Source organism: Gekko japonicus, unplaced genomic scaffold, assembly GCF_001447785.1.
Source record: "Gekko japonicus isolate JY-2015 unplaced genomic scaffold, Gekko_japonicus_V1.1 scaffold53, whole genome shotgun sequence".
NCBI classification, from domain to species: domain Eukaryota; kingdom Metazoa; phylum Chordata; class Lepidosauria; order Squamata; family Gekkonidae; genus Gekko; species Gekko japonicus.
In genome coordinates, this window is record NW_015162474.1 from 508,619 (window position 1) to 531,732 (window position 23,114).

Here is a 23,114-nt window from a genome sequence, read left to right on the forward strand (position 1 = left end):
TTTTCTTCTGCAAACATAAGAACATAAGATGCAGGTGATCTCTAGAGATTCAGACAGAGACAGATCCTTTCCAACACCTGTTTTCTTAGACCTTCTCGGTTTAAACCTTTATCCTTTGGCACACAAAGCATGATTTTTCTACCATCAGTCCATCAGTGTCATCATTGTCTACTCAGACTGGCAGTGGTTCTCCAGGGTTTTATGTAGATGATTTTGCCCATGCCGTGCTTTGTTTCTGAGCCGTTGGGCCTGGCTAGGGGGGTTCTCAAGGGTTTCCAGGTCCCCCTTAATTTCTGGAGAACCCCTTCCTAAATCCCACATGGCTCCGCCTCCATAAATAGTGACAATGGCCTATGACATCACTGGCTCATCCCTATGATGTCACTGGGCCTTGGTTCTTTTAAGAAGCCCTTGATTCAGCCGCCCACACCCCTTCATTCGTATGCGGGTCCCTGTGGATTCCTGTCTGCCTTTGCGAGGCCGCGTCTGCCAGCCGTTCTGCGAGCAAAAACTTCTGCCAGCAGAAGAGGGCAGTAGCTTCACCATCGCTGTTGCACATGCGTGGCTTTCTCAAGCATGCTCATTAACCAGAACGGAGGAAAAGCGATGGGAAGCAAAGCCTGACCGCGCCAGAGACCTCGATCGACGGGCTCCGGGCTGCATGAAAGCACCATGTGGAGGACACCAGCCTGCCTTCCCGTGGTGTGCCTCTTGCTTCACCTCCAGGCTGCAGGTAAGCAGGAATTTGCCAGGCGGGATTTCTGCCTTGGGCAGAGTTGCGAGAGCAGCGCGCTGCCTTTGCAGGGGTCCCTGAGCTCTCGGGCTTGTGGAGCGAAGGGGAGAGAGTCGGTCTGCCTGGCTGCAGCAGGCGCCAACTTAATTGGATCGATTAAAGCACCTGTTGTGCGCTTGTGGCATTTGCCAGCGCCTTCTGATGCTGTTGTGAGTGGCATCACCCACTGTCGAGGATCTGTGCCTGGCAGGATGCTCGAAGCTGGCAGCGGACAGATAGACCCGCCGCTTTCCTTTTGATGTGTGCGTTTTAATGCGTTTGGCTTTGCGCGTTCAAGAGAGAGTAATAATTCCCAGCCAATCTTTGCAGCTCTCGCAACGGTCCCTTAATCAAATCCGTTGTAGCTCTCCTAGAAGCACGGAGTGAATTCTCCCTTCTGGAAGCTGAGGAGACCCCTCTCTGGTGTTTGCTGAAGCGTCCCTTGCCGGCACGGCTCGGAGGGGGAGGGGGGGCTGCTGTTTGGTGCGCGCGTGTGCCCCGGGGTGCGTCTAGCTTTTCAGGTTTCAGCACCAGGGTCAGCGGCCGCTGAAATACCTAGAAAAGGAAAGCAGCAGCGAGGATACGGCCGGGGGAGGGGCGTACGGCTACGACACAGCCTGCTGTCTGACCGCTGTTTTAAAAAGAAATACGGTAATTAAACACACACCGAGCACGCAAAACGCTCAGCTGTTGACTTGTCCGCTAACCCAGATGCCATAGAGATGCGCTTCCCTTCTGTGCCCTTTTCCTGGTGGATTCGTAGAGGAAATCACGCCGCTCGGTTACTGTAGCATGATGGACGCTGCATTTTTAATGTGCGTTCAGATGTGGAAATAGCGTTTGAGGAAAGGCGAAATCCTGCTGCGCAGCTACCTCTTGTGCAGTAGCCCCTGTAGCTGGGATAATAAATCCTCTCTCTGCTTACCTAGCAGAACCTTTGCAGCGCTCAAAAAACGTGGAGAATAAAGCATTGCAATCTCCTGCGACAAGAGCTTTTCAGTTCAGCTGGGCTTATTATCGCTTGGATTCCCACCCTCACAGAGAGCCATGGCTTAAATAACATCCGTCTTCTCCTTCTGCAGGAACACCTCCCCCCCTCCGTTAATTCCTCTTCTTTTAAACAGAAGGATATCTCTTTGCTAAGGCTGTGATTAAATACACTTAGTTAATACCATTACAGCATTGCCTTGTTTTAGCAGATCATGGTCCTTCTGCAATGAAAATGGATCTTGGAGGTTGAGGTTCTCTTCCTGCTTGCCTAGGGATCATGAATGGTGGTGGGGTGGGGTGGGGTGGGGTGGGGTGGCATCAAGTACAAGGGATCTGTTGTAACCTTTAAGAAAATGCTGCTTCTTGGAAATTCCACACATCTGGAGATGAAGACTCCCCCAGTCCAATGAGTTCAATGTATCTGTCTTGGTTGCATAGAACTAAAAAAAACTTAAGCAACTGCTATGCGTAGTGCTGTACTGTTTCTAACCACACTAGTTCTCTGCCATCCTGTATCTTTCTCCTGCTGATTCCTTGCAGTACTTTAGATTCCTGATTGTATGTGTTTAAAGTGTTGGGTCATAGTAATAATATCAATGCAGAAAGCTGGAATACAACTATTCTTGAGATTAAAAATTCTGGGATAAAAAACTTGTATCCCTACATTCTTAAGGATTGTTTGCACTTCAACTCCCATTAAAATGTATCATATATTGACATAACTGGTAATTATCTACAAAGCCTACATGGTCTGGGGTCAGGGTATTAAGGAATGTCCATACAAACTTGCCAGTCAACTGACATCAGCTAAACCACCTCTTCTATGCTATCTGAGGTTAAGTGGTTAAGCATTTGACCAGGTCTTTTCAATTGAGGCAGCTGAGTCCAAGGAGGGCCAGTCTGGTTGCAAGCCCATTACCATGGCACAGTCTATTGATATCATTTCAGAAATATCATACTCCCCCCCTTCTTTCATCGCATGTATGGGATTGGGTTGGTATACATTAGGGGCCCATATTGCAAGTCTGTATCTAGCCCCCAGAAACATTTAAGTGTGCCTTCTTTAGCTTTGTGCCCCTTTAGTGTTGCTGACTTCCTTTTCCCTCATGTAATGGTGATGTCTACTTAGCAAATGTAGGTAAGCTTCGGTGCTATCCTAAGCAGAGTCACCCCTTGCTAAGACCATTGAAATCAGCTCTGTTTAGGATTGCACTGGGAGAAACGATCAGTTCATGTTGGGATTCTTTGATTCAGGGTTGATGGTTGTATTGCAAACACAAGAGCCATACTTAGTAAAAGAAAAATATCTTTACTATAAAAACAAAATAAAACATGGGTATGGTACTTTGGATAAAAGAAATAAAATAAAAGGTTACATACTTGCAGTTACTCTCAGTAATATATGCTAACAGCTACATCTTTCTATTTCTCTTGGCTTCTAGAAGAGAACTACCGCTTTTGGTTCACACAAAGGGCCATAAACTTGTGAATACATTAATGCTAGATCAAAGCCTTTCTACAAACAAGATGTTAGTTGACCAATACAAAGGTTACAGGTCACTTCATTAGGATAAACACCTTTTGCTCTTTTCAAGCACAGGTAGGGGTGAGACTTTTTTCATGAAAGACCTGTGAATAGAGTTAGAGCACCTGTGGGGGGAAAAGGTGACCATTATGCCAGTTGTCACTAGTGCTGTCGAAGCAGTGCCTAGAAGTCTCAAGAAACACCTGGACATTCTGGGCATTGAGCAAATAACACCAGCTCAGCTCCAGATGACAGTGTTGCTTGGAACAGCAAGAATCCTGACAAGATACCTCTGTAATTCCTAACAGCTTGGCTAGATCTTGAATTACAGAACACCATCTACCAGTCAAATATTTGACAGTGACTAATAATAATAACCTCAGTTTAAATGATCTTTTATCACCTAGCCATTAAAACCCACGGCATAAAAATGCCTTGCAGTATTTTTGTAAAACACTGAGATGTGGCCATGGTTGAGTTTCCAAGGGAAGGTCCTATAGCACTGGAGCAGGTGCCAGTAATGTGTCTTGCAGTGTCCATGCAGTGCAGAGTTAATGAACAGATGGTGATAGTTCAAAGGGTATTTTGACAGTTCTTAAAGATCTTGGTGGGCCACAGGTGAAACCTCTGTAAATGAGGTACAAGATAGGGCTTGACAGGTCTAAGATAACACACACACAATTGTACATTATCATGTTGCCCTGACCTGGATGGCCTAGGCTGGCCAATCTCATCAGACCTCAGAAGCTAAGCAGGTTCACCCCTGGTTACTGCTTGAATGGGAGACCACCAAGGAAGTCCATGGTGACTATGCAGAGGCAGGCAAATGGCAGACCACCTCTGTTCGTCTCTTGCCTTGAAAACCCCACGGGGTCACCATAAGTCAGCTGCAACTTGATGGCAGTTTACATACACACAGAGACACGTTATGTCAGTTCCGTACCCAGTTTATAGAGGATGTATTTATTATTAAAAACTTTATCCAGCCCTCCCGGCCAAGGCCGGCTCAGGGCGGCTTACAACAATAATATTCGCATAAAACAATCATAATAAAATTACACACATTAATAAATATGACATTAAAATTCAAACAAGATAAAGTGCTAGCAACATCCTATAAGATATATATAACATATATAAGAACTAAAAATATTTAGGGAAACTGCTTTTATCTCAGATACCGCACAACAGAGGTTCAGCTGTGCTGCTGTCCATTCCTATCCTTGTTTATTCAGAAGTTAGTCACACGGACTTTAGGGGCTTACTCTCATGTAGGCCTGCTTAGGAGTACATTCTAAGCTAAGGCTTCAGTCAGAAGTAACTTCCGTATCAGAATGACTTGCACCCAAACACATGGCCCATTTGCCACTGAGGTGGTAAACACTATGTCTGGATAGGGGTTCATATGACTGAATCCTCCTCCATTAAAGAAAATACTTAATGCCTAGAAAGCTAGCATGTTAGAGAGAAGGCTGCATAGACAAAGTGAAATTTAATTCCCTGTGTGAGGGGAGGGTTTTTTTGTTTTGTACTGAGCAACCTTCATTAAGAGAACCCCCCCTTGCATGTTTTCTCCCATGAAACAAAGGAAAAATCAGTCTCACAAACAATAGTCTTGTGAAATGCATCTAGCTGTGATCTATATTTATGAATTATAGATGATGATTTTTGTGTTGTGCACCCGTCTTAAGCCATCAAATGCATTGCACTTAGTGCTGCTGTGGACCTTGAATTATGTCCTCTTCGTGAGTTGCGGTTGAAACAACTCAGCTTTTCAGTATGGCTCCCATCCAAAAATTATACTTCAAGAGAAGCCTCTCTATGCAGGGTAATAACATATATAGCAACCAAGTGAAGAACACCTACTGTCTTAAAGGTTAACTTGGTACGCTGAGGAGTCAAAGAACTCCACTCAGTATTTCCGTTCTGCCAGCACTAGGAGACGATTGCTGCAGAAAGCCCTAAGAAAACTTCTAAAAGGCACCTGTAGAATTGATGCTCAGTAATGACCTGTGAGCAGGGCCGGCTCACTCACTAGGCGAACTAGGCGGTCGCCTAGAGCAGGACGGCCCTTAGGGGCGCCAAACTGAACCCGGCCCCATACACTGGGAGTTTCTTGATTATTTGTGTTTTTCATTCTTCCTAAAATGCATTTATTTTTGAAAATTGGTGGCCACACTGGGGGGTGGGGGGGGCGCCGCCAGAAGGGATCCTTGCCTAGGGTGCAAAATAAGCTGGGGCCGGCCCTGCCTGTGAGGCTGAAGAGTAGGTGAAGCCATGAAAAGTATGGATGCTTCTGTCATGCTGTTGCCCAAGTCCCAGGGCCCCAGTAGCTCAGCGGATAATAATAGTCTGTATAGTCTTGAAAGGAGAGCTTGTCTCCACGGAGCAGGACAACCTCATGTGATCCAAGGAATAGTAACTATTGTAGAATTATTTGGGTATGGGGAAAATGGAATTGTGCTGTTTGCACTATGTAGGTACACTGTACATGAACAAAACATTTAGAATAAGCATAACAGACTCAGTTTTGAAATGTGCTGAAAATTCTGCTTTATATCATTATGCCAGCATGTCATAGCAGTTAACATGTTGGACTAGCTTTTGGCGGATCTGTGTTCAAACTCCAGTCATAGGAACTAGCTGGGTGACCTCGGGCCAGTCACACACTCTCAACCTAATCACAGGGTTGTCGTGAGGATAAAATTGAGCGTCTTTGAGATAAAGGAATGTTGCCATCCCCCCAGTCAGGGCAGGAGATTCCCTGATTTCAGGGGCCCTAATCCACCAGCAGCCAGCTGTCTGGTGGGGGAAGCCCCACCCACAAACAGCAGCTTCCCATGGGGAGACTGCCAATGCGATAATGTCAACGGTAGTGATGTCATCATGCTGGGGCCATTGTGCAGCGATACTCTAGCATTTTGGGGGGAAACGTTATGGTTACCTGAACCCTAGAGCATTGCCATGCAGCAGCCCCAGTGATGACATCACTACCAGTGATGTCATCACACCACATGTGTGGCAGAAAGATCCCAACAAGGAGCCCGGAGCCCCCCACTATGGGAAAGGTAAGACCTGGCAACCCTAAGGAGAGGGGAATGTTGAAAGCCACTTTGGGTCCCCATTGGGGTATAAAGGAAGTATATAAATAAATGGTCTATCACTTTCTAGCCATTATCCTTTACCTTTGTTCTGTTCCAGAGGGTTCCCCTTACTGAAAGTTTATTGGGCCATAGATTGATGCTAGTAAGATATAGACCATCATCCTTTTTTTTCTTTAAGAAAACTCAGTGGACATATTACAAAGCTATTATTTGGTTCCAGAATAGGCTAGCTCAGCGGGGGAGGGGGGGAGAGAGTTTTTACTATAACAAACAGTATTGGTAGATGCAGAACTATCTTTGAAACTATCTACAACCATATGGGCAGAAGAAATGCTCGGCTTGATCTACTTCTTGCCTCTAGACCGGTGTTGAGGCCTGAAGGGGGACTAGATTCAGGCTACCTTTGGCAATGTGATCAAGACCTTCACTGTGTGTCTGGAGGGAAATTTTTTTCAGGCACATTTATGTCAAAGAAACATTTACAGAGGCAGATTGAAACCCACATTTGGTACATGGTGAAGTAATTATATGAGCATGTCACTATGCAGTTTACATCTCAGGCCTATTTACACATGCAAGAGAATGAGGTGGTCAAATGCTGAGGTGGTAGGATGGACTGTACCATGTCAGAGTGCAGGTGGAGGATCATGTTTTGGAACGTTCCTTTATCTTAAAGACTCCCAGGAAAGAGAAAACCAGCACTGCAGGGAGGTTAGGAGCAGAAGCTTTCTCCCTCCTGGGCTAGGTTTCTATTTGCATGGAGATTGTTTTATGCCAAAGAGTATTAAGAACTGGAATCCACTACCTGTAGTTTGCAGTCCATTATATCACCTCATTTCCCTGTCTGTGTAAATTTGGCCTCAGCCATTAATGAAGAGAGATTTGGACTGGGACATAGGCCTCGGTTCAGTTATACCTTGCATATGCTAAAGCAAGATGCTGTGTGTAAAAGGAAATCATGAAGATTCCTGTCTGCCAAGACATGTTCAGGGGGGAAGAAGAAGAAGAAGAAGAAGAAGAAGAAGAAGAAGAAGAAGAAGAAGAAGAAGAAGAAGAAGAAGAAGAAGAAGAAGAAGAAGAAGAAGAAGAGACTGGATTTATACCCCGCCCTTCACTACCCAAAGGTGTCTCAGAGCGGCTTACAAACTCCTTTCCCTTCCCCTCCCCACAACAGACACACTGTGAGGTAGGTGGGGCTGATAGAGCTTTTGACAGAAACGGCTCTTTTTCAAGAAAAGCTCTTATCAGAGCTCCGGCTTGCCCAAGGCCATCCAGCCAGGTGCAAGTGGAGGAGTGGGGAATCAAACCTGGTTCTCCCAGATTAGAGTCCGCGCACTTAACCACTACACCAAACTGGCTCTCTAGTTTGGTGACTAGTTTGTTCCAATGGTGAAATATATTATTTGCACTTGTGCTTACTTTTGTGTATTTTAATCATCTGAGACAATTAGGTCATTTTAATAAAAGCATAGTGAATATTTTAACTTATTTCTTTCTCAGTGACAGCTGAGAACTACTTAAGATAATCAAAATAATTTGGTTTGATAATTTCAGAAGGTGGCCATGTTGGTCTGGACTAGAACAGCAAGATTCGATCCAGTAGCACCTTAGAAACCCACAAGATGGGAAGGGGGTGAGGTTCCAAGAAGCAGAGTTGGAACTTGTATCTGAACTTGTATCTGACGAGCTTTGAGTCTCGAAAGCTTGTACCTCCAAAAATCTTGTTTGTCTTAAAGTGCTACTGGATTCAAATCTAATAATTCAAAGTAAAGGAGATGATAATCTGCCCTTGGTTAGGCTTTCATGGATACATGTCGAAACTGATTTCTGATGGACAGGGGGCACTTGTGACAATACAGGTTGCATGCACTGCTGCCCCAGCATAAGCTAATCAATCAAAAAAGGATGTTGTCTTGTCTCCTTTTACTAGGTTCAAAACAGCAGCAGTGGTCTTTTAGAAACCAAGACGTCAAGAAGAAGAAAACGCAACCTTAACTGAAATACCATCTAAGAAATATACAAGACAATTTATGATTGTACCAGGCATGAAGTGCTTATAGTTTTGCAGGGTAGCAGCCAGCCCACACGTTGTAGAGGAAGCCGAGTGCTTATTGCAATGCAAGAGCAAAATTTCCCTTCTCTCACTGAGATCCCAAGGTTGGCTACATTGTCAAGGAAGGCACATGTTTTCATAGAGTTTTCAGCTGAGGCAGGCAGGCTTACCTAGGACTACTGAGCAAGTCCTTCCAGATCTCAGCTAATTCTCTTAGCCACACCAGCGCCTGAAAGGGGAGACTAACTTCCCTAGACTTAGAGGCGAATGCAAGAAGTAATCCAATGCAGCCTATTACAATTTGGAAAGCCCATGCTTTGTTCATGAGTCTGGCACCGTCTGGGAAATAGCCAAGCTTTACGCAACATTAATAAATCAATATTCTGTGTATGCGTGAGTCACAGTGGAGAATGCATGAGGGACCCATAAATCAATTCTTAATTCACATGAGTAGACCCACAGAAATCCAATTGCCCACGATATCAGATTTGCACTTCAATCAACAATAGGTCATGAAATGTATCTCAAGCTATATAGTCAGAAACAGGAAACTGTCTAAGCTCCTCTTTCTTCTAAGTACCTTAAAATTTTATTGTACCTGTGAATTAGGTACACGTTGCATGTTCATAGTATTTTCTAATCTATCTTGGTTTTGCTTAAAGCCACATCTAGCCATATTTCATTCTCCTACAATATGTATGCATTTTCATATGGAAAAACATGAAACATCTTTATTGTGAGTGAAATGACCTTATGTTTTAAAATTACTTTTGGTGCTATTTTTAGGACCTCCTCCATTTTTCATAATATTGTCTGTTTGTATTTGACTCTTAGAGTCAAATATTGAGCGTGTTACTTTCTATTCTTTACATTAATACAATTCATACTGTTGTTCCTGCCATGTGACTCCACTGTCATTTGAGAGGGATTTGTTAAGCAGATGTTACTGATGAAATCAGTGTGGCTCCACATGGTTTTACGTTACATCATCCTTTCAGTGGATATGTTCTATACTTTAATATCTTTAACTGGGGGATGAAATTATGAAGGAAAGCAAGACAGTGTGGTGTTGTGGATAAGGGTGTTAGATTTGGCTTGGATAGATCTGGCTTCAAATCTCCATTCAGTAGGATTACTAACCTCTAGGTTGGGACTGGAATTTTCCCAGAATTATAGCTGATCTCCACACTGCAGAGATCAGTTTCCCTGGAGGAAATGGGAGCTTCAGAAGGCAGACTGTATGGTACACCATAAAGTCTAGGAGAAATGGAAGTCCTAGAGTGATATCACATCCCCTCTGGGCTCCCTCTCCCTCCCAAACTCCACCCTCCTGAGGAACTCCCTACAAATCACCAGGAATTTCCAAGCCAGAGCTGGCAACTTTACTCAGTCATGGGTGATCTTGATAGTGTCAAACATGGAATCAAATGTTTGTGCAGGTTCATGTGTGACAGGACAGGAACACTGCCTCCCTCTTATAACGCTCCCTTCCATTGTAGCCGCTGCTACTCAATTTCCTCTGGCTCTGCTCCTTATGTATACCTTTCCAATTACAGGCACAAGCACCATGATGATTGCTGTGTACATAGCCAAATGAAAATTGGGTCAAAGGGAATGGGAACAGTTAAAGAGGGACAGGGGCCGTGTTAGAGCACTCTGAATCTGTTTTGAAAGCAGGTTCAGCAATATTTAATAATCCAAGAGCTCAGTCTCCCACATTCAGATAAATCCAAGTTTTAACCAAAGCTGCACATGTGAAGTTTCTGAGGAAGAAAAATAAAATATAATGGGTTGGATCCAAACTTAATTTTCCAGTGGCAGAGTGGACTTCCCTGCCTCCCTCTTCCCAGTGCAGCCCACTGATCTCCACGAAATGCTGCTCCTGGGGGAAGGGGCCCAGAGAAATGACATGGGGAGGGTGGGTCAGCAGCTGGGAGGAGAATCCTCAGAAATTGCCAGGTTAGTCTGGATCCAACACACTGTGTAATAAATTCGGAGTTTTTCCTTATGTGGTGGGATGGAGTTTTGAAAATCCAGCATGTATTCCAGCATGAGACTGAAATGCAAAGCACTTGAGAATTTTTTAAAAAGTTTATTTTTTGACAAAGCTACTAAGATTCAGTGGTAAACATAAAGGAATTGGACACAGAACTCCATGGACATGGAGTGACCGTACAGCCTCAGTTGTCTGTCTGTAAAACGCTTGTAGACTAGTAGCCTCTTATATAAGACTGGGTGTACTTAAACCCAAAGAAATAACAAAGTTTGTAGCGGATTGGACTAAATATCACATTAAGTGACCAACCACTGAAAGTGCTAAGGCTGACCCCAGGGGCATGCCTTTATTAGGGTTGCCCACACTGTTTTGGGAAATTCATGGAGACTCGGGGCAGTGCCTGAAGAAGGTGGCGTTTGGAGAGGGAAAAGAGCATGCTAAGGATGTGAGGCTGCCATTTCCCCCAGAGGAACTGATCCCTGTAAACTGGAGATCGGCATTAATTCTGAGCACTCCATACCCCATATCGAGGTTGGTAATCTTAGCCATTATGTGTGTACAAGTTCCACTAAAATCATTGAAACTGCATATAATTGCCACAATAATCTTCTTTAGCATGTATAGAGTTATTTCAAGAGTTCAAAGTGCTTCTCATACATTGTCGTGTGGCAGTCTTTGCAACAGCTCTATAAAGTAGGCCAATATTATTATCCCATATTGTAGCTGGAAGGTGAAGTTAAGAGAGAATGGCTTCATCCAGTGAAACTGTGGTGGAGGTGAGAGCTGAACTTGCCAGGTCACAGTTCTTTCACTTAGCCAGTACGCTGTGCCAGCTCCCGACTTACAAATTGCCATCATTATCAGTAGAAGTGTCAACCAATTAAAGATGTGTCAGTTTAATGGCAGATAATTAATAATAAATTAATACATTTGCATTTTGAACCTCAATATGTGACTTTTTGAGAGTCCTGGCAACTGAGTTAACAATAGAAATGCCATCTAAATATTTAATTTTTCACTCTTTATTCCAGAAATGTGACCTTATAGATGTGACCTGAACTCCCACCTGTTTAATTCCTTCTCCCAACAGTAATGCAATTAAAGATTTGAATCAACTAAATCAGCTAATGATTAAATCTAACAGTGCAATCCCAAGCAGAGTTATACCCTTCTAAGTCTATTGAAGTCAAACAGTTTAGAAGGGTATAGCTTTGCTTAGGATGGCATTGCTAATGTATTATAGGATTGGGAAAGTATTTCAGCTGCCTATTCATTCCCCCCCCCCTTTAGTAAATTCACATGCACAGTGTACATATGTTTACAGCTTTCATACACAGTTTATTCAGGATTTGTACTTCCGATATATATCATGTATGTGTACTGTATACACATGATGAATGATGATTTACTGATACACAAATAATACATGCATTTTGTGAAAAATTTGGTGTGAGGAAGCAGAAAAAATGGTGCAAAAGTAAAGAATCACTGGTTTGCTTCAAGCAAGGGAAAAATTAAATTGAAATGAAGCAAAATTTTGCCTTCGGGCAAGTGGGATATGCAAATGCCTGACTGAAGTCCAGAAATAGCCTCTTAATTGGAGGAAAGTACCTCTTCACCACTCCATAATTTGTGCTCAATATTAGGTCCCCCTTGCACTGCATGTCCCCCTTACCTTTTTAATCTATTTATTTATTTCTATTTCTTTTTTATTACTGCTGATTCTTCAGAGCTGATTTTGTATTGAAATAAACAATTGATTGAAATTGAAATGAATATTCTGAGATCAAAACAGGAGGGATAAGAAATTCAGAACTGTACAGCCTTCTATTTAAGATCTTCAAGACTTGCTCTCTGTGCCCCCACCTGCAGAGGTGAAGGGGGTGGCAACTGGAGACGGGACATTTTCAGTGATGGCATCTTATCTTTGGAACTATGTCCCTTGAGGTTTGCCTGACTTGTACCTTACTGTCCATTAGAACCACACAAAAACTTTGTTTCCAACTAAGAATTTCAGCTAAAGGGTTCCATCTTTTTAAGGCTGAGTTTATGGTCTGCTTCTAACTGAGGGTAGTTTTATGGATAATGTGTTAGGCTGCTGAATGTCCTGTTATGGTTTTTAATGCCGGATCAAGGTTATGGTATTAAACTTTAAAGCCCTGTGCAGTCTGGGACTAGCATATCTGATGGACTATCTCTCCCACTGTGTCCCCTGAAGAGCCTTGCATTCTTCAGATCAACATCTATTGGTGATCCCCAGCCCAAGAGACATCCGCGTTGCCTGGACCAGAGCCAGAGCCTTTTTGGCTCTGGCTCCGGCCTGGTGGGACAGTCTGTCAAGTGAGATCAGGGCCTTGTGGGACTTGTTGCAGTTCCACGGGGCCTGCAAAATAAAGATGTTCTGCCAGGCCTTTGGTTGAGGTGGTGGATACCAAACTATAATCCCTTCACTCACCTGCTCCATCTGCCAGTGCTATTTGCAGGCATTACCTTATGTTATTACTGGTGGAAGTTTTGCCACTCATTAAACTATCAAACCACCTGAGGACTCATATGATGGGAATTCTGGAGTAATTTAACCACATTGGAGCCATTTTACAATCTACCTTATTCTGTATTGAATTAAATGTTATTGTATAATGTTTTAGTTTTTATATTGTTATATTTATATATGTTGTAAGCTGCCCTGAACCCTGCTTGTGGTGGAGGATGGGATAAAAACAGAATTAATGAATTAGGGCTGCCAGATCTCCTGGTCTGGCGGGGTTTACCCACTTTTGGGGGGTTTCAACCCACCAACAGCCAGTTGGCTGGTGGGGGGAGCCCCGCCCCCAAGTCTGAACACCCACAGCCACCCCTCTCCCTTCTCTCTTGAAGGGAGAGAGAGGGGTGGCTGGCTGTTGGAAGCTTGCCTGAATTCCAAGTGGCATTGCCACTTGGAGATCGAGCACGCCGGGGCTGCCAGCTGCAAGCACTTAAAGGGACCCCTTTAAGTGCTCGCAGCCGGTGGGTACTAGCCCGCACCCAATCTTCCCAAGTGGAGGCTGTCAGCTATTGCCTTGCAAGAGGCAAGATACCCTCTTGCAAGGCAGGGGAGCCCGGCACCCACTCTTCCTGAGTGGGGACTGTTGGCTCCTGCCTTGCAAGAGGCAAGATCGGCTCTTGCAAGGCAGAGGTGCTTGGGTCTCCCCCCCACACCTTTTAAAGGCAGAGGTGCTTGGGTCTCCCCCCCACCTTTCAATGATAGGGGGAAAGCGGGCTGTGATGACATCACGTGGAGTGATGTCATCGCGGTGGGGTGGCCACACCCCTTCCTGGAATACCCCCTAATTCACCCACTGGGAAGAAGATTGGACTTGGGAACCCTAGAATGAATAAATGCCCCAGGTTGTTTTTAATATTGATAATTCATATGTTGTTGTTTTTATGATTTCTATTGTATTTATTGGAAACTTTTCTATGCCACCTTTCCACCGAAATAGGATCCCTAAGTTGATGAACATCAAAACATTAAATCATTTAAAACAAACACATATTTAAAATAAAGTATATTTTAAAAGCAATTCCACAAAAACATATGAAGACAAGCCAACCAGGGAGGAGGGCCAATAAGCGTCATCGGGGGTATGCCAAACAAAACAAATAAGTCTTTGTCTGCCAGCACACAAATGACAAGAGACAGATGAATCTACCTGGGGAGGGAGTTCCAAAGTTTCAGTGCAGTGACCAAGAAGGTCCTTCCTTGGGATGCCACCCATCTAGCCTCAGATGGCAGGGCCACCCTAAGCATCTTCAGTCTGAAGATGACCAGAGTGCATGGGTCTGTTCATATGAGAGAAGGCAATCTTTCAGGTATGCTGGCCCCCAGCCTTATGGGGCTTTAGAGGTCAATTCCATCACCTTGAATTGAGCCCAGCAAACTGGGAGCCAGTGTAGAGAGAACAAGGCTAAAGTGATACGGTCCCTGTGACCCACTCCTGTCAACATGCTGGCTGCAGCATTCTGTACCAGCAGTAGCTTCTGGACAGTCTTCTAGGACAGCCCCTCACAGAGTGCATTTCAGTAATCTCATATATTTACATTGTGAGCAGCCTCAAGCAGGTCTCTGGAGTGGCAAAAGAAAATATCTGGCCCATTCCTTTTTTAAATTCCTGCTTACTGGCATTACTTCCCCCAAGTGATGTGATGAATGTTGTGAACATTGAATACACTGAATGGAAGGGTGGAGGGGGAGAGCCAAACTGTTCTGTTGTGAGATGTACCATCTGCCACAGAGAGTTGGTGATTGCAAAGTTTATTTGCAGCATTCAGTGGCATTTGATTGAAATCTATAGTCTTATATTGGTGGAGAAATTGTTAAAAAGTACCTGTGGTGGAGTTGTGAAGGTAGGAAAGATCTTCTTCTTTGGGAGAAGAATCAGGAAAAGGGGCCATGGTGATGTTCAGAGGGAGAGACTTTTTTTAAAAAAAGAAACTGGAACCAAATTATATTTTTAGGAGAAAAAACTTTTCATTTTTCAGTAGTAAAATAAGGAAACCCTAATTCAATTAGAGCAACTATCTACTACCTAATCAAATGAGCAAAGTGATGCGGTTAAAGGGGCCAGAAGTCTCAGGCTTTTGCCATTACTGTCATGGGTCCAGATGGCTGTTTGAATAGGATTTTATTTTTAAATAAGTTACTCATCAAAGACAGGACAAAGAATCCACTTCAGAGCAAAATGGAACATGCTGTTTCTTGTTCTGATTTTTCACAAAATACGCATGCTGTAGTCTCCCTCCCCAACTGACAAATAAGGAACAAATTATATTGGTATTTTCAGAGATTGGAGCAGGTTTCCCCCTTACCTGGAACCAGGAGAAACATATTTATCCCAAAAAAACAACTATATAAAATTTTAAAATATCATAACTCTGAGGTGAGTGGTTACCAGATCCAGTCAATGGTAGCAGAGCCATCCTGAGCAGAGTTTCATCATTATAAATCCATTCTAAGTCAATGTGCTTGGAAGGGCATAGCTCTGCCTAGGATTACCCTACTGGTTTCATAGTCGTGTCCTATATTACGGCAACAGCAAGACAAAGCAACAGCAAGACAAAACAACAGCAAGACAAAGCAAGAAACTTGGCCTATTTTACTGTGAATGTAGAGGCTGCACTATTTATTTAGGAACCCTGTCCTGGATAACACAGGATAGGCTCATCTCATCAGACCACCTCTGAACATTTCTTGCCTTGAAAACCTTATGGGGTTGCCATAAGGCGGCTGCAATTTAAGAAGACTGTTTAAATGTGTATAAGGTGTGTGTGTAGAGTGGGAAAATGCAATCTCATTTTAAAGAAAAGGCAAAAAATATGAAATCTCCCCCCCCCCAAAAAAAACATATTTGAAAGCAGTTAAACATGTACCCAGAGGAAGCATAAAGAATCATGTTCAATTTTTTAATTCCATATTCTCTAGTGCAGCTTAGATGGTATTAAATCTGAATTACCAAATGAAATTTTTTACTTCTTGTGACATTTCTGCCACATATCCCAAATAGATGAATAAGAAACATAAAATAATAATCAGGTACTTCACTTGTAAATTCATTAGTGTTTCCTCCTCTGTTGTTTTTCACAGGGAGCTTTTCCGGGGACAATGACCACTTCTTGGCAATTCATCAAAGAAAGACTGGGAAGCCAATCTTCATTTACCATCATGTGCAAAGTGTTGAAAAAAGTTTAGATACAAGTGATCAGACGGATTATGGACTCAAATCTCATCTGTCTTCTCATGCAAAACTAAACAAGCTGCACCCTGCCATTGTACTTAAGTCAACGTTTTCGAGACCTGCACATGACCCATCTCTCAATCTCTTAGCTATGACAGGTGAGGACCAGGAAGTGGAAAATCTACCAGTTCCGGCAACAAATGTGATTACTGTGGTAAGTGCCTTCTGCTGGCTCTTTTCCTGCTCCTTGTAATGCACTCTAAGCTCTTCAGCTGTTCTCCAGAGTGTGGAATTGGTAGAGGCTACCCCAAGAGAACACTGATGGGAGCTTGTCACAAGCTGCTGATGGAATGTATAAAGTTTAAATCGAGGGACTTGCAGATGCATTCTGAACAAAATCAATATCCATCAGATACTGCTAGACATTTTAGGAACATCTACTTTTCTATGCTCTGTGCTTAGTAATATGCTTGGTGCACCTGGCCTAAGTCTGCTCTTCTGCACAGAGTATAAAGAAGGGAGAGAGTCTAAGAATATCTAAAAACGGAGTCTAAGAAAGAGCTAAAATATTAATTAATTTATTTTTTAGTCTGGTTGTCTTGTGTGGTCTAGGAAGTAGACAAAATACTGCTTTTTATAGGATAAAAGCTGTGTTTGTGAGAATATGCAAAACTTTTCAAGTTCTAAGATTAATTAATTATCATATGGCAGTGTATGTAATATAACCAAGAGATCCTAAGATTGTCTGGCAGCCAGAAGTTCTGGCTCTTTTAGCATTATGCACCACTAGGTGGTGAGCTAGACTTGTTTTAAAGGCAAGAGATGTTTCAGAGGTGGTTTGCCATTGCCTGCCTCTGTGTCACAACCCTGGTATTCCTTGGAGGTCGCCCATCCAAATACTAGCCAGGGCTGACCTTGCTTAGCTTCTGAGATCTGACAAGATTGGGCTATCCAGGTCAGGGTTTGTTTGAAGACTTATATTCAGGAACAATCTTAGCCTTGGGGCATCAATGAGAGTTGCCTGGGGCTGGGTGGGACCCTGACCACCCATCCCCCCAATGGAGGGAGAAAAAAAGAGGAAGACATGGCTGCTGTGCAGCCTGCCTGTCCCTTCAGGGGCTCAGGCTAGGGATGCCGGGCCCCAGGTGGGAGCTGGGGATCGCCAGAATTACAGCTCATCTTGAGAAAATGGCAGCTTTGGAGGGTGGACTGTATGGCATTGTACCCCATTTAGATCCCTGTCCTTCCCATGCTCTGTCCTCCAGGAGATTCCCAAACTGTTTCTAGCCACCCTACTCCCCCAACCCTCCAAAGGGGACCTGGCAACCCTAGTTCAGACAGTGGCTGGCTGGCTTTGCATCTGCCACGCACTGTCTCCCACTCACCTTGCACAGGGCAAGGTCTACCCCTTGCTTGATTCTGGGATGGGACCAGGCTGGGGTGGTGGTGGTGGTGATGATGGTTGTGGCAATGGTTCTGTGGCCAGGCTTTTGCCCAGGACCCCAAAAACACTACTGCCTCGGGTTATATTTCTTTCCCCCCTATCTTTTCCTGAAGGAGGAGCCAACAGCTTGCATTCTGGTACCAAGAAATGTGCTTCACATTGTGCTCTCTGCAAGTATCTGACAGATAGACGTCCCATCTCCATGTGCTACAATTTCTGGAGGCTTTAGCTTGCAGTTATCTGCCCAAAGCAGGTTTTAAATCTGAGGCCTTGGTGATGTTAGAAAGGAACCAGTCCAACTCTGGCTGGAGGAAGAAGGTTACAGAGAGATGACAGGCTAGAGAAGAACATGGGTCAAGGCATTATTAGAGCTTCCAGGTTGGGCTTTGACCATGCTCCTCCCCACATATCTCTTGCCATCTCAGCAGACTTATAACAATGTCTGTGTAGTCTGTATGGTGGTGGGATTTTCAGTGTTGTTCTGGGGACACAAGAAGAAATCCTGATTTTCCAGTAATTCCTATAGTTTCAGACTGCTGCTCTATGCACAGATATACCTCCTAGTCTTTTTCAGTCTTAGAACTCTGTTTGGGTAGGAGGTTATGGGCAAAAGCTTTATTTTAAGTGAGATTTGTTTGTTTAGAAAATGTGCATGCAATTCAAAACTCTGAAAGCACAGATATACCTCCTAGTCTTTCTCAGTCTTAGAACTCTGTTTGGGTAGGAGGTTATGGTCAAAAGCTTTATTTTATAAGTGAGATTTATTTGTTAAGAAAATGTGTACGCAATTCAAAACACTACCACCAAGCCAGGAGAACAGGAAAACAGATCAAGACTATAAATCTAGGTCAATAAAACCTGCCAGGACATAAAAGCAGCATAAATTTAAAAAGCAGACCATAATTTTTTTAAAGGAACCTTTTCAATTAAAAGCCTTTCTAAAGAGAAACATTTTGACCTGACACAAGGCAGGCACCAGGACAGGCTCAAGGGGAAGGACATTCCACAGGCCAGGTGGCACTTCTCTGTAGTCCTACCAATCACCTCACCTCTGAAAGCAGGAGAACAGAGAGGACTTGAGATCTTAACTGGGGGGAAGGTCAATACAGGAGGAGGAGGTCCTTCAAGATGTTCCCTTTTAGATGTGCCTCCCTTAGTGATAGGGTTGCCAGTCCCCAGGTCCCAGCAGGGGTTCCTTTGCTTTTCAGGGCTTCTGCCCACCACCAGCCAGCTGGCTCACAGGGGAAACCCTGCCCTCAGAACAGCCACATCCTGGCGCGACATACCTGATGCAATGACATCACCTGAAAGAGACATCATCACATCAAGGGCATTGCACATTATTGGTTTGAGGACAAAACTCTATGATAAATTTGACTTAAAACCATAGAGTTTTGCCCTTAAACCAGAGCACTACTGTGTAACATCACCAACATTCCAGAACGCTCTCCACCCCCCACCCCCTCACCAGCTCAGTGAGGGGATCTGGAAACCATACTTAGTGAATGTTTTTGTGCAAGAAGCAGGAATAAAAAGAATGGATAAGGACCATATGGAAGAATCACAGGCTGCTCAGTAGGCCAGAGGCACCCCTATGGAGTCACCACCTGCTTTGAAAGGCAGAAGTTAGCTGCAGATGCCAACTGGAACTGTGTGTCCTGTAGAAAACAACCAATGATTGGGAAGGAAGATGTGAAAATGTACACAGCAGGGAAGGCAGCATAATTATGAATGCTCTCCAACCTGGCCAGAAGCCTTAACCATGAGTGGAGTACTGAAGTACCACAATAAATTACAGAAGACTTTTGTAGACCAGGAGATGTACTCCAAAATCCAAAGGGGGAAAAAATGCTTCTTCTGATTACAGTGAGTTCAGAGCCCAGCCGTAGAAATGAGACCACTTCAGAGGTGCTTTCACTTTTTAGGCTGAGCTAATTGATGCTCAGATTTGAACATAAAGACCTTTTACGTGACCCTGCTGTCAGACCTTTCTGTCAGCTCTCCATAAAGCAAGAGCTGGCCTGAGCTGGCCATGTCTGGGAGGGCGGGGAAAGAAAGAAAGAAAGAAAGAAAGAAAGAAAGAAAGAAAGAAAGAAAGAAAGAAAGAAAGAAAGAAAGAAAGAAAGACACTCTCCACAACCAAAGAACCTCCAGTGAACTGCCAGTTTTTCCATAAAGATTTCTAACACATTGAAGAAAGCTGCAGATGAGACAATATTAAATGTGTATACCCTGATCAAAGCCAGAAAGAAGTATAGACAATTGCAAGATTTAATATGGTATCCTGCAAGACAAGAATTAAAGTCAAAGGCTCCCTAGATAGGGTCTGAATGATTCCGGTTTTATTTTGAATACCTGAAGCCTGAATTAAGCCTGCATATAAAGCTTCCATTAAATGCCTAGTGGGAAAGGAGTTGGTACATTTGTGCAAAGCGGAGAGTACCACTCTTATGAGGGGTGGTCTAACAAAGAGCTGTATGGGCAACATAGTCTAGGTGAACCAGTATGATTTAAGCACAATGTTAGCTTCTGCTTAGAGAGCTAAGCCTTCTGTTAGTAGATCTGCGGAACCATGCTATTAACAGCTGCCTTCTTGGGATGGATAAAATCTTAAAGCATTATTCTGGATGGAAGGCGAGCTGCCAGCCAGGCTCAGTCAGGAGAAGCATATTCCCTCAGGAACATCATTGGGGAAGCTCTTCAACAGCCTGGCTCCCTCAGTGTTCCAAGGCAGTTGTCATGCTGCAAGGAATTACCAGAGAGTTGGATTTTAGAATCCATATTTGTGCTATCTTGCTTTAGAAAAGGAATCTGTGAAAATACAGCCTCTCCACCACAAAATAAGAACATAAGAGAAGCCAGTGTTGGATCAGGCCAGTAGCCCATCCAGTCCAACACTCTGTCACATAGTGGACAAAGATACCAGGTGCCATCAGGAGGTCCAGCAGTGGGCCAGGACACTAGAAACCCTCCCACTGTTGACCCGCCCCCAAGCACCAAGAAGACAGAGCATCGCTTGCCCCAGAGTCCCTATCTACACCTTGTGGCTAATAGCCACCGATAGACTTCTGCTCCATATGCTTATCTAATTTCCTCTTGAAGCCGTTCATACTTGTAGCTACCACCACCTCCTGTGGCAGTGAATTCCATCTGTTAATCACTCTTTGGGTGAAGAAGTACTTCCTTTTATCTGTTCTAACCTGACCACTCAGCAATTTCATTGAGTGCCCACGAGTTCTTGTACTGTGAGAAAGGGAGAAAAGTACCTCTTACTCTACTTACTCTGTCCCATCTTATAAACTTCAATCATGTCACCCCTCAGCCGTTGTTTCTCCAAGCTAAAGAGCCCCAAGTGCCTTAACCTTTCTTCGTAGGGAAAAAAGGGAAAGTGTTCCAACCCCTTTATCATTCTAGTTGCCCTTTTCTGCCCTTTTTCCAAAGCTATAATATCCTTTTTAAGGTGTGGTGACCAGATCTGCACACAGTATTCCAAATTAGGTTGCACCATTAATTTATATAGGGGCATTATGATATTGGCTGATCTGTTTTCAATACCCTTCCTAATAATCCCCAGCATAGCATTGGCCTTTTTTACTGCAGTCACACACAGTCTTAATATTTTCAGTGAGTTATCTACTACAATTCCAAGATCTCTCTCTTGGTCACTCTCTGCTAGTTCGGACCCCATCAACATGTATTTATAGTTAGGATTTTTGGCTCCAATGTGCATCACCTTGCACTTGGCCACAATGAAGCCCATTTGCCACGTTGACACCTTTGGAGTGCCTCACAATCCTCCCTGGTTTTCACCATCTTGAACAACTTCATATCATCCACAAATTTAGCCACTTCACTGCTTACTCCCAACTCCAAATCATTAATGAACAATTTCCTTGAAGGACATTCATTACAAATGCCAGGAATTCTGTGGGCATAGCCAAGACAAAACCATGGCTTTGTGAATCTATCTATAAAGGAATGGTGCTAAATGGTTACTCTCTAAAGTCAGCCTGGGAAAATGCTGAACATTTTGCTTGCATGGGGTAGGAAATATCAGTTTTTCCTTTTCAGGGATAATCTGATGTAACATCCAGGGCCCTGCTACTGCAAGAAAACATTGATCATATCTCACCTGTCAGGATTTTTCTGCTATGGATCAACAGGAATGTGATTTCTAAGTTCAGGAATGTGATTTCTAAGTGTTCGATTCAATCATAAGGAGGAGCCAGAGATTCAGAGTGTTATTTGTTATGTTGGTGCTTAAATGGTGGGTTTTCATAGAGTTCAAAGTGGATTCCCCTAGTTTTTTCTAATGTTTGAAATAAAATGTGATGTAGCATTGCCCCCATGGATGGAAGAAAGAGTCACACAATGGTAGTTGGGAAACTAAAGGCCACTTTATTTTATTAACATCAAAGGTAAAGGCTAACAGTAGGAAGCAGCATGGTCAAGGCCTGGGGTCACTCAAAATCAAACCCCACCCTTGCCATAAGACGGGCAATGCACCTGGCCCCTGAGGCGTAGCCCGCTGTAAGCGGCTCGCACCCGAGCAGCCCAGCCCAGGAATATGCCATGACGATCCCTCATCCACAGCCACATGGACTGTGTAGAGCATCCATCAAAGGCACTCCAAAAGGCAGTCTGCCCATCTCATCCCTGGCCACAAGACCGCAGTGATGATCCTGACAGACCCCTCCACCCTACAGGGTTGCTGATAGGTGCTTACTGAGCCACAACAGAATTTTCCTAAACCAAACTCAGCCCTACCATAAAGTGACGGACCTAACCTCTGGCTCCACCCAAGTAAATTCCTCAGTCCACAAAAAGCAGTGCAGAGTAGGCAAAAAACACCTCCCATCCATAGCCAATCGGATCAGAGGTAAAAAATTCCTACCCGGCCCCCCTATTAAAAGGGGTGACCACTACCTCTAGGGTGAGTGGGTGGGCCAAGCACTACCTCTAGGGTGAGTGGGTGGGCCGAGCACCATTAAGATAACAGAGTAGTTTTGTGAGGTACAGTGATTTGAATTTTAACTTATAAAAATCTGAGAGACTGTATTGTTCAGATTTAAGGCTGAGTGAGCAGCCCTTGCAAAAAATGTCTAGCACAAATCTACAATTGATTTTTGAAGCAATGAAATGCAGATCATCTTACTTTTTGCTTTTAGCATATGCTTGAAATCTGATCTGAATGAGAACAGATACGAAAATAACTAAACTGCTTGTATTGGCTAAACTTAAGTTATGTAGTGGGGAAAAGGGGGAAAGGGATTCAGCTGGGTTTAATAAGGGACCAGAATTCTAAATGGTTCAGACCGCTTATTTTACACTGAATGTGCTTGGTAGGAATTTTTGTCTGAGGAAAAAAATTGGGACTGTTCAGCTATTACAGTGATGATCAACAATGCTTTTGTAGAGGTCTGTTTTAACTAATTGGGCATCTTATATTATCCTGTTGATACTCTTGTGCATGCTGCATGATGGGGGAGGGAAGCCTCAGGAAACTTTTCAGGTTT

General features: G+C 43.7%; 1 protein-coding gene across 1 annotated transcript in view; it reads left to right on the forward strand.

The window, feature by feature from the left end:
- Positions 1-14,243: 14,243 nt before the first annotated feature.
- Positions 14,244-23,114, forward strand: part of PTPRR (protein tyrosine phosphatase, receptor type R) — a 176,903-nt gene continuing 168,032 nt past the window's right edge. The window contains exons 1-2 of the mRNA XM_015405691.1: positions 14,244-14,292; positions 16,064-16,368. Of these exons, the coding sequence (XP_015261177.1) occupies positions 14,244-14,292; positions 16,064-16,368 (354 nt within the window). The remainder of the gene's footprint in view (positions 14,293-16,063; positions 16,369-23,114) is intronic.